The 11933-nt window shown below is 36.9% G+C and overlaps 1 protein-coding gene and 1 long non-coding RNA gene across 2 annotated transcripts in view; both read right to left on the minus strand.

Annotated features, from left to right (window-relative positions):
* Nucleotides 1–9063, minus strand: part of slc4a5a (solute carrier family 4 member 5a) — a 36225-nt gene extending 27162 nt beyond the window's left edge. The window contains exons 1-2 of the mRNA XM_008417290.3: nucleotides 8705–9063; nucleotides 2834–2892 (exon numbers count right to left, since the gene is read on the minus strand). Of these exons, the coding sequence (XP_008415512.1) occupies nucleotides 2834–2891 (58 nt within the window). The 5' untranslated portion in view covers nucleotide 2892; nucleotides 8705–9063. The remainder of the gene's footprint in view (nucleotides 1–2833; nucleotides 2893–8704) is intronic.
* Nucleotides 1590–2823, minus strand: LOC145553000 (uncharacterized). The gene is made up of 2 exons (XR_014089171.1): nucleotides 2594–2823; nucleotides 1590–2016 (listed from the first exon to the last, which is right to left on the minus strand). It is a non-coding gene; the product is annotated as an uncharacterized LOC145553000 (long non-coding RNA).
* Nucleotides 9064–11933: the final 2870 nt, after the last annotated feature.

Genomic DNA, 11933 nt, shown 5'->3' on the forward strand with positions numbered 1-11933 from the left:
TGTTGATGCGTTTGTGTTATACGGATTATGAAATTATTTTTAGGCAACTCCTTAGCTTTTGTTTATATGACAATTATATAAAATACATTTAACATGCAGTCGGAGCGACGAGCCCCTCCGACACCGAGCACGGAAATTTAAGAACAACCGAGAGCAGCAACGCTTCAGCCCGATCCAAACCACACAGGTAGTCAGTCAGATTAAGGCCCAAAACCTTCGCTTTACAGCCGTTTAAGTGGCACCGATCCACATAAAAACCCACAGAACAAATGGTACAAATGGTAGAAATCATGTATTTCCCGAATCCCGAAAATATGACATCTACCTTTGCTGTTTCAAAATTATAATCCACGTTAGAGTGAATTTTTCGACTTGGCTGCTATAATCTGTTCTTGACGTAATTTCTCTTTTTCCCCTCTGAGATTCTGCTTAGAAAATGAGGTTATGAAGTTACATCCTCCCGCTGCTTTTTGTTTTTAAAATAGTAAATTTAGGTTTGCCTTGACTTTTATAAACTAATGCCTTTTATAGGCATCATTTTTTGTATTACTGTTGGTACAGATATTAGGCAGACACTGTGCTTTGCCTGCTAGTAGTTTAAATTAATTTCAGCTGCACACTTTCAAAAGAGTATTCAGATTTTAACATGCATTTTCTAAGTAGTAAATATTTCAGTTCACTCTTACTCAGTAACTTCAGTGTTGTTACACCTCTGAAACATTTTTTTGTAGTTTCTTTGTGATACCAGAACTATTTCACTTAAACATTTAATTTCCTGAGATATTGTCAATTTATTTTCAAGCAAAACTCTCAAAAAGAGCTGAGGATTTATTAGTTTTGATTACGTTGTGCAGCTAAATATGGACGCTTATTAGTTTTTTTTTGTTTTTAATTTTTCAGGTTTGCATCGTAACACTTTGTGATGTGTTTCTGAGTCATGATTGAGCCTCTGTGCTGATTACCTTTCTATTGGATCCAAGCACCTGGACCAGCTGACGGCGTCCATCAGTCCATGTCTGATGGTCTGCCGGATCATCACAACGTGGACTAACTTTTTATTTACAGTACTTGGTTAAACTATGATCTTGAAACCAGAGCACCAGATATGCAAAAATCTACCTGCAGACTTTTGTTGGCTACCCTGACACTGCAGTCATCCTGGACGGGGCTGAGCCGGGCTTCCTCTCCTCCAGTGACGAGTTTTCATCACCAGTAAAGGCAAACAAGTCTGATGTCTGATTAGCTGCTAGGAAGTATATTATATATTCACTGTTCATTTTGCTATCCTGTTTGCACCTAAAATAAAATTGAATCTCATTTGTAATACTCTACATTTCACAAACCTTGTTTTCCCCATTTCTCTGTGTTTACGTTATATCAAGTATTTGCATGTAAGTGAGATGTTAAAACGCAACATTTTTAAGTAATAGCAGCAAAGAAATATGAATATTAAGCAATATGTAGTTAGTCATATAATTTAATATGCTGAATAAGGCTGAATGATATGACTTGCAAGATTTTTTTTCATACCAGATTTGATTTTAATCGATTCCTCCCGTTCTCAATTTCTATAATAAAATCACAGAAAATATTTTCAAAAAGTGCCTTTATTTCAATCATCTGTTCTGTGAGTTATATAAGGGAGCATTACAGTCAGGATACAAGAAATTTTATTTGCAAGAATGCAGTCATCATTTCAGCAGAATAAAGATGACATTTTATAACAATGTCTTAAAATTAAAATAAGTCGTTTTAATGAGAAATAAAGATTCAGATTGATATGATGCAACCAGCTCAGTCCATGTGGTTCTGACATTTTGTCAGTAATCAAGAGGATGTACATTTCCACCTCAACGACCAGGTAAGCATTAAGGTAAAAATAAAAAAAAAAATAGAGCAAATACTGTATATAAAGAAAAGCAAAAAAGTTAATAGCAGGAGAAAAGTTGTTGGCAACATTAGCTCAGCCAATCTCCCTCCAGGAAGCCATCAAACAGAACTCCTGTCCAACTCCAGCTATAATAAAGATAAAAAAGAGAAAGAAAGCGGAAAGTTAAAATAACAAATAATGCCAATTTAATAATTCAGATCTAATGTGTTCTGGAATCTATTATTGACATTTTACAAATTTCACAAATCAATTGGAAGGTTTCACAAATGTTTTATTTATTCTGCTATTAGTACAGAATAATCTAGTTAAGTTTGAAATGTCTGGGTGTTGTTTTTAAAGTACAACACATTAAAAAAGCTCAACATAGTGAAAAATTAAGAGTAATCGCCCTTTAGTTATTTTTCGAATTAGATGCTACATTCGGAAGCTAACTTCAGCTTCGACTGGGCACAATATAGACAGATCTATATATGTTAATATATATATATATAACGACTTATTTTAATAATATAATTTTAATAATATATATATATATATATATATATATATATATATATAAAGCAAAATAAAGATATGTAGATTGCACACTGCACAGATAATCAAAACACTTAACGTTTACATAGCACCTTTGTAAGCTTGTCCCTGTTACCTACGTCAGACATATGAGGTATTATGATGAATACAAACAATTTATTTACTTACCTTCAAAGTTATTGTGAAGTTTTGACACATCCATCTTAAATCCTTTGTTGTTGTTCGAGCTTTTCAGGACGTCTGAATAATTCTATAGGCATCATTAATAGTCCTGCAGCGACTGAGGAGCCACTGATAACATACTGTTGCCTGTGCACCGGAACCATTCTATATGGCAAAAAAATGCGGAAGTGCTAAAACGGAAGTCCGTGGCATATACCCCATTGACACACATGCAGACAAACTCACCGTCCTCTTCCTCATAGCGAAGGTCAGACACCCTCATCCCTCTGTCTCCATGGTCCATCCTGGAAAGTTTAAAAATACTTTTTTAGACACATGTAGATTTACCCTTAGATATAGAAGCATGGTGTGGCTGTGGTTTTTAATACCTATAATGTACACAAAGCATCATGGCTAACTGAAGAGTAGCTGCGTTTCTATTGACCATACAATTGCGCAATTTGATATTTCGAAAATGAATTTGCTTAATGGAAACCCGCCAATTCGAAGGAAACGCTCAGTTTTCAACAAAACGTGTTGGTGCTAAAATGAGGTTGTATTCCAGCCATATCGAAATTGGTTAATTTCGCAAAACTGTCATGTCACTGACGCAAACCACGAAGAAGAAGACGACGGGAAGTGACCTGTGTTTTATTGACTTGTCGCGTGAACAGACATTGTCGCGTGTGATTTCAATTGCGCTTCTTATTGAATGGAAACGCCACAATTACAAAATTGTGTTTTTCGACATTAGTAGTAGCATATCGCCAAAGTTTTGTGCACATTTGTAATGGAAATGCAGCTAGTAGTTTTCCAAGTCTCACTTAAACAAAGGACTTAAAAAAGCCTACACCTGTTTAGCTTTTTGCTTGCTTTAAGATTATTTGTTTTATCCTTTTTTTAAAGTAGAGATTTATTTTACATTAGAGTACAAAATACATGGTGCAGTACAGTACATTAATGAAAAAAAGAACACAAATCAAAACAAAGAAAAAGAAATAGAAACAAAAAATGTTGCGTTTTAATGAACATGAACTGTGTGTTAAAAAGATCCGTAATTAAACTCTATAGGAGTTTCAGAATCCAGTCTGCACTGAAAGCTGGAATGTCTTAAGAAAAACCTGTACAGGCACAAAAAAGAAGCATTAAAAAAAAAGAAATCTCACTTGGTAACAACATGTGAGAGTATTTGGGCTGATCACAGGTCATAGTAATATTAGAAAGATAATCACGTTTTAATCAAACTGTCTAGTTTCTAGAAGAGTTTAGTGGCCTTGCTCATTTAGGTCTCTATTAATCTTGCTTTCTGTTATGGTGTGTGGTCATTTTGGAATGGGATGGAGTCATCCATAAACTTGTAACTTTATAGGCATATGTTTTTTAATAATATGTGTGTGTGTGTGTGTGTTTTGGCATTTCTCACCTTGCATGACCCATTTTTCTAACAAATACTGCATTGTAAGAACCCAACACTCCTTGTTGTTTTTGGGTTAGGGGTTAGGTTTAAGAGTGAATTGAGTTTAGGCTAGGTTTAAGGTAAGGGTTAGGGTATAGAAATGAATGAAAAAAATGAATGGAAGTCAATGCAAAGTGTGCATGTGTGTGTGCATGTGTGTGTGCGTGTGTGTGCGTGTGTGTGCGTGTCAGAGCTCCATATCTGGGACATGACCTCCAGCTGCATTACCACCAGCAGCAGCTCTCGCTCACTGACCTGCTTGCTGCAGCACTGCCATGCAGATCAATGGGAAAATAATTAGGAGTGAAGGTAAGTCAATAAAAATGCACATAATTAAAACAAATGCAATGGTAACATATCGCACGTGCCACCAGTTCACACACTGAGGGCCACCAGCGACGAATAAGGCCACCATGTCCCTGCTGGTAGAGGCGTCGAGAAAATAAAATCTTTATTTTCATATAAATGTTCTCTGAACTGTTCTTTTCACTTACTATACTGAATATATTCAAATGGTTCATTTCATTTCAGAAAAAAAAATTGTGGCTCAATCAAAACAGGAGACAAAAGTATTCTCTGTTCAGTCCACTGACTGGCTCCCTGTGTGTGAACATTGCCTGTATGTGATCATTGTAACACTCTCCAGGAGAGTTCAGGTAGCAAAAACACTCCAAAAGATGGACCTGTAGCACTTTGTGAGATAACAAAAGCCACCCAGGGTTACTTCTGAGAAACTACCAGTCATTCTCTCTCACCTTGGCTGGTCTTAAGGGCTGTGAGTCAAGAGGACACTGAATGGAAGGAAAACAAAAAGCAAGATGCTGCTCTTCAAAAACAGTAAAACCTGTCTGTGGATGAGAGGCTGTTGGAAGAAAGGTTTTCAAAACTAATTTTTTCTTTTTTCAGATCAAAAGTGATGTGATGTGATCTAATGGGAAACATGGGTGTGGCGGTGTAATGATTTGAAATGATTTTACTGCAACTGAGTCTACTGACAAAATTAGCAAATATAGATGTAAAACAAAACAGTTTTTTGAGAAAATTATATACATACAGGCTCAAATTTATACATACATCTTTGTTAAGATTTTGGTAAATGTCCCTTGATACGTTGTACCTTGACCACACTTCTGACCTAATTCTGTTTGGATTTGACCACTCTTCATCATCAGCAGCATCAGAGTCAGTAATGTAAAAAGACTCAACAATCTGATAAAGAAGGCTGGTTCTGCTCTGGTACTTTTCTCTGGAGATGCTGATGCAAAAAAGAATTCTTCATAAAATCAAGAAAATTATGGCAACCCTGACCTTCGTCTTCACACTATCTTGGGAAAACAAAGTCTCTTCAGTCAGAGGGTTCTTCAGATTTGCTGTAATACAGATCGCAACAAGAGATCTTTCCTGCCAACAGCCATCTCCATCTACAGTAACTCTTTGAAGAATCTAAATTAATGAGTTACAAGAACATTTCATTTCCCTTTGGGGTTAATAAAAAAATATTTTTGAATTTGAATTTTTTTATTTTTATTTGAATTCATCACATAATTAGAAGAGTTCAGATTAAATTATGAGTGCACACCTGTTTGTAAACTCGGTCTACAGGGGCCAAGTCCAGGTCCAGGGTAAAGTAGATATTTAAGGTTAGTCTGCTTCATTTGGAATTTCTACAATCTTAGTTAAAGTTCAGTAATTTGAAGGTAGTCTCCCTGAAGCTTTTCATTCACAGCATGATGCTAACCTGACCATGCTTCACATTTGATTCAGTGTTCTTACGGTTGAAAGTGTCACTTTGATTTCTCCATAATTCTTTGTAGCCAAGCAGATCAATCTTTCTCTGAGCTTGTCATTGTGTAGAGCTGCATGATTCAGTAAGGGTTGAAATGTGATTTTAGCTTCTAGGGTGACACTTTGGAAAACAAACTGGGCTCAATGTGAAAAGAGGTAAGTTTCAACTCCATGGCAGAATTTGCCTTGATTGTTCCGGAAGAAATTGTTCTTTCCTCTCAGGAATCAGGCCTTCTAGACTTCAGCAAAGAGCTGACACATGCTTGTAGTTACATAGCCTCACTCAAACGTTTGTAATCTGCACTTGGTTAGAAATGACTCCGAAATACTTTCCTAACTTTTGTATATGTACAGACCAAAGAGAAAGCCCAAGGATCTCAGCGAAGTTATGAAAAAGGTTTTGATAACTTTCCCATTGTTCTGAGTAAAGCCGGTTCTGTGATGCTAAAACAAATCTTTTTTTTTTTGGCAACAGGTATGGACATAGATCTTGGCCTGGCTAAGTTAAATTATATGCTAGGCTCTAGAGGTACCAGCATCTCTTACTATAATTTTTTTCTGTAAATGTACGCATATGCCTGTAAGGTTTTCAGCATGTGATGATTGCAGAAAACTCCCTTTAAATGTAAACTTCCTCACACAACTCTTATGTTTAAAAGTGATTAAAGTTGTGTATTGTGCAACATTTACCCCCATGCCATTAAAGTAACACAATTAATTATTTTTATGCCCATCATGAGTATCGGTAAACTTCTAACCGTAACTGTAAAGTTCAGGCCAGAAAAATCAGAAAAGGTGAGTTAAATCAAAGATAGGAAGAAAACCATTTAAAATGCGAAAATATGTGTTTTGAATGCAAACAGTATGAAAAAATGTAAACAAAAGCCAACAACTTTAAATTTTTTTAAAAACACAACATAATATATGGATCAAACCCACATTTGTTTCTTTCCTGCTAACAGGCCCGGTTTGAATGCCGTGAGTTAGAGCTGCGTGTCTCATCGTGTTTTGGCTATGGGATGCTGGAAACGCCACCCTGGAGGGGTGAGAGGTGTGAAGCGGCTGGTGGAGGGAGGTTCTGACCCGGCAGAGCTCTGCCTGAGCTGCTGCTGTGGAGGGTTGTAGCTCTGGCTTCCTGCCTCTGTAATTAGTGCTGTCACATCAGTGTCCTTCACACCCAGTGGGCAGCTGGAGTGAGCGCTGCAGGCCAACCCCTCCCCCCCATCACAAGCTGATCGATGGGCTCGCCCTGCCTCCGAACGCCCCCCCACCACTACCTCCACCCTATGGAAATAATCCCCACTGGTGTATGAATGAGAGCACGAGACCTCGCTGTCATGTGCCCTGCCAGCATGGAAGTATTCCCAAACATCCGCACGAGGCACAACAGGTTAATTTGTCGAGTAATTGAGGCTTTTACACTTTGGAGAAATCTGTTAGAAAGAACAGCGTGGTGTTTTACACTTTTAACCTCATCTAAAAGCAGTCAGGGAAACTGAAATTACAACAAAACTTGATAATTGTTAGAGAATGCTTTCAGTGATGTAACTTCACCTAAACTTTCACAAAGTTTAATGCCTTGTACAACAATCTGTTAAAGATTATGCATGAGGATAAAAGAAATTATTGCGTTAGGTTTAATGTTAGCATTTCAAACCCCTTAGCAACATGTTTTAGCATAATTTGGAGACAAATCTTACCGAAAGATCATGAGTAGAATTTGACTAAACATATTTATTTAGTCTTACTCATCCAGTGTGGTGTCCAGCAGAGAAAGTTACGCCTGGTGTGTTTTTACATGAGTTAAATCATAAAGATATACATTATATTAGCTTAGTAAGTAAGCGTTACCCACTGAAAGTGTTAGCTGAAAGGTTAAGAAGGTTTTTGAGTTGAAACAATTATTGAATAGGATATAACTTTATATTTCAACTATTATTGAAATATAAAGTTGATTTCAATAATAGTCATCTGCAATAATAGTAAGCTGAACAATGTTGTCTTTTGAAAATGTGGTTGTAAAATACCAGCTAACATCACTTTGTATCCTATTGATGTAAATATTTTTAGTTTGAGTAGTTTCAAATTGCAGAACAAAGTTAAAACAGAGGGTGTGTCCGATGTTTGAAGGTAAGGGAAGTGAGAAGTACAATAAAAATGTTAGAAAGAAGTACAATAAAAATGTTAGAAAGAAAAACCGAACTAGTCCTTTAAATTTGTTTCCAGGTTTAACTGAGTTTGTAAAAGAGGTAGAAGTCAAGTTCTACTTCTTAACTTGCAAGCACTTTAAATCTGATCTGAGTTTATAAAACGTCTGATTAGTTATGTATGACCTCTTTCTTTTCTTATGTATAATTATAAGATACATGAATGAATGGCACATGGTTGTCTGACTTGATCCCAAAACAGTTCTTATCGGTTCATTTTATGACTGATATATTTATGTATAATTTATAGAATTTATGTATTTTTGGTTAAGAGTCTTAGCAGTTAAAGTTTTAATAGAAGTTTCACCAAATGAGTGCGTAAGCTGATTAATCATTTCTATTGGCTGAAAGGTTATTTCGTACTGTAAGGTAACTTATTTTCATTCAGAAATAACAATATCATTTGTGTGTTCCTGTGAGTGGCTGCTGTACGTCCACCACCGTAAAGAATATTATCCTCATGTGTCAATCTTAGCAGTTTACCAAAAGAAATGCCAGAAGAATTTAGATTTTCTTTAGTGGTATTCTCCAAAAGGCCTAAATCCAAACTGGAAACCCTCTCTGAATAAACAAACTAAGAAAATGAAACACTGTCACTAAGGGAAACAGAACAAACAAATAGCACTAAACAGAAAATAATAAAGTAGTTTGGAATAAGTGCCAGCCTACCTTGTTTAGTTGTTAGCCTGAGTGACAGAGAGGAGAAACGACTTTTGATGTTCATCGAGTCGCAGCAGTGAAAACATGCCAGTGGAGCTCCAGCAAACTATTGAGTGGAATAAAGTCAGCACAGAGGAGCAGCCCTTTCTGTCAGCGCGTGCCTCTGTGCCCGGCTATCGCTCTCATCATGAGGTCAATAATGGGCAAGCCGGCGCAGAGCTGAGAGCTGTAGGCAGGACGCTGTTTCAGTCGACGGCCACAGATAGGAAATCTCTCACCGTGCTGCACTAGCAGGTCGATACAAACGGGACTGTACTGCCATAATCTTTTACAGAATTAAAATATTCTCTACAAGAGAATCACTGGGACACATTCATGGTTAAAAAAAACAACAAAAAACCCACAAAAATAACAAAGGACATTTCTAAAGTTTTATGTAGCATGAAACCACAGAATGTGCTGTGTTCTTTTTTTTTTTTAGTTACAGAACCCTCGGCCAAATTTCAAGCTGTTACATCACAAAGTAAAATTTATTTTAAGTCATATTTTATACAGCATTTTTATACAAACTGAAGTAACAGTTACTTGAATGTGCTACAAAATGGAACAATAAGCATGGAAAACACTTAATACTGCCCATTATAGATCTACGGCTAACTCCACACAGCAGGCAAATCCACGTTTTTTTTGCCCATATGTGACCCATTTCAAACTTTTTCATGGCAGTCCAAATAGCACAATTCTAATCTTTTCACTCAAAATAAAACTTATTTGCCACTGCCATGTGGTTCTTAGTCAGAAATGTGTCCAATAGTTTTCTGTAGTCAGAACAGTCATGTTGCATTGTATCCCATTTTTATGTCAGCCTTCCTGTTACTCATTGCACTCAGAACCCCTGCAGTTTATTTAGCTCCTAACCAACTCATGCTAATAAATCCCAGCACTTTACTGCAGGCAAAAAACCATTTAGGATGGAGTCCGACAAGCATAAAAACCCACTTTGTAGTCCAAATAATACATTGAAGCAATGTTGGGCCTTTCAACGACTACATAGCAGTAAATGAATTGAATTTGATGTAAATGATCACCCTACCGATCTCCACTGATCTTCCACTGAGACTGGAGCAGAAAGAACCTGAGAGAAAGAACCTGTTAAGTCTGATTCCCATGGGACCAGAGATCTGAAGATGTGCTGCTATTAAAAGCTCTGAATCTGTGAGAGGTTTATCAGGGTGATGAGGCGTGGAGGCTGGATGTGACCAGAAGCTGCTGTGCAATCATCCAGCACAAGAAATTTGTATCCTTAATGTCCTGAGGGAGAAGCTTATCAAATCTTTCTTTCTTTCGTTCTTTTTTTACCCTCCAGCATACGGAGCATTTAGTGTGAAATTGACTGCAGACTGGTTGGTCCACTCCCACACACACGCACACCCCCCCCCCCCCCCACACACACACACACACACGCACACACACACACACACACACACACACGCACACGCACACCCCCACACACACACACACACACACACACACACACACACACACACACACACACACACACACACACACACACACACACACACACACACGCACTCTCACTAGAGCCAGATATGTGGGAAATTCAACCCAGGAAGCACACAGGTGTGGATGGCAGTCTGTTTTTTTCTATTGTCAACATACTGGAGTTCAAGTTTCCCTTAGAAATGTGATGCTAATAATATGAACCAGCAGCAACATTCATATTCAGGCTGTAAAACAAATTGTCTGTGTTACCTTTTGAAGTGATGACTCTAGTTACAGATCTGTAGAGATCAGTTAAATTTACAAAACTGGATACATTTTTCTGTACAAAATAAAAAAAATAAAGTGCAATTGGGTCTGAATTTAGGCAGCAGATAGCACTTTGTTTCATCCTGCCCGTGAGCACCACCTTCCAATTACTCCACCATGTGATGGAAGTTCAAGAAGCAACATGCACTGAATGTCAGATGCACTGGCCCTTTAAAGATGACGCAATGAAATATGAAATAATGATGACGGTCCAATAAAAAATGGCTGCTAAAAGTCAAAATGTTGTAAAGCTCAACTTGAAGAGCAATCAGAAATGTAACTAAATCAAAGCATAATATGCTTATTTCTGAATGGATGATTGTTTTATTGTTATTTTTGTTACATATTTAGGACTTTTTTTTAGAAGATGTGCAATCAGTCTGCACGTTATATTGTGCAGACTGAAAAAAGAGCTTCAGTACATGAAGCTCTTTTTTTACACTAATAATTAAAATATTTATAAAGAGTTATTGAAAGAGTTTTAATGTGTTCACAATGTATTGTATTTTTAATGTAAGTTCAAAGTAAAGCCATTATAAATACGCTTTAAACATCATCAAAATGTGTTTCTAACGCATAAAATAAGCACAGAAATTCAAATATATTTAAAGTAAAATAAGTACATATAGAAATGTTCCACTTCTGCGCACAATGTGCACTTTAAAAAGAGATTTCATTGTATTTAAATGCAACAAAAAATTTGCTAGGTACAAAATAAGCTGTTTCAAAACAGCACTCTTAAAATTAATTTTACTATCATTTCTGAAACATATACTATTATATTTTAGTACATTTATGCAGATTTTTCTTTTTACCTGGGTTGTCAGAGACTCTGCCACAGATTTGACTCTTAGATTTTCAGATATACAGAACAAGGTGGCCAATTTCTTTATTCCTTCCCTCAAGGATTTATTTTCACTCTCGTTTTGTCTGTAAACCAAACACAAAACCCCCGATGAAAACAGCATGTTTTGATTTTTCACAAGGTGGAAGGGATGTTTATGAAATACGACGTAATGACACGAACCAAATTAGAGATAATTTGTAGTTCATCTGCTCCCTGCAGAGCATGCTGAAGGTTGTTGACAACATGTGAGTACAGCGGAGGCCGTTTAGTGTCATTTCGGCCTTTTCCAGGGAGTATAGTGGAATTGTGCTCTATTATCTGAGCTCAACACTTGTGCAACCTGGATATAAATAGTGAGCCTGCTCCGTGACAGATAAAAGAGTAAAAAGTGTCTCTTGCTCCTCTTATGACTTATAACGGTGAAACACATGGCCGCATTATCATAATCGCAGGTTATTTTGACGTCCACATACCCTGCTCTTGAGGATTTTTTTTTGTTTTAGGCAACAGAAATATGTGTAATTATTCCATCTGCGCGCTCCGTTGATTATCTGAGAGACT

Source organism: Poecilia reticulata, chromosome 9, assembly GCF_904066995.2.
Source record: "Poecilia reticulata chromosome 9, P_reticulata-male-v2, whole genome shotgun sequence".
NCBI classification, from domain to species: domain Eukaryota; kingdom Metazoa; phylum Chordata; class Actinopteri; order Cyprinodontiformes; family Poeciliidae; genus Poecilia; species Poecilia reticulata.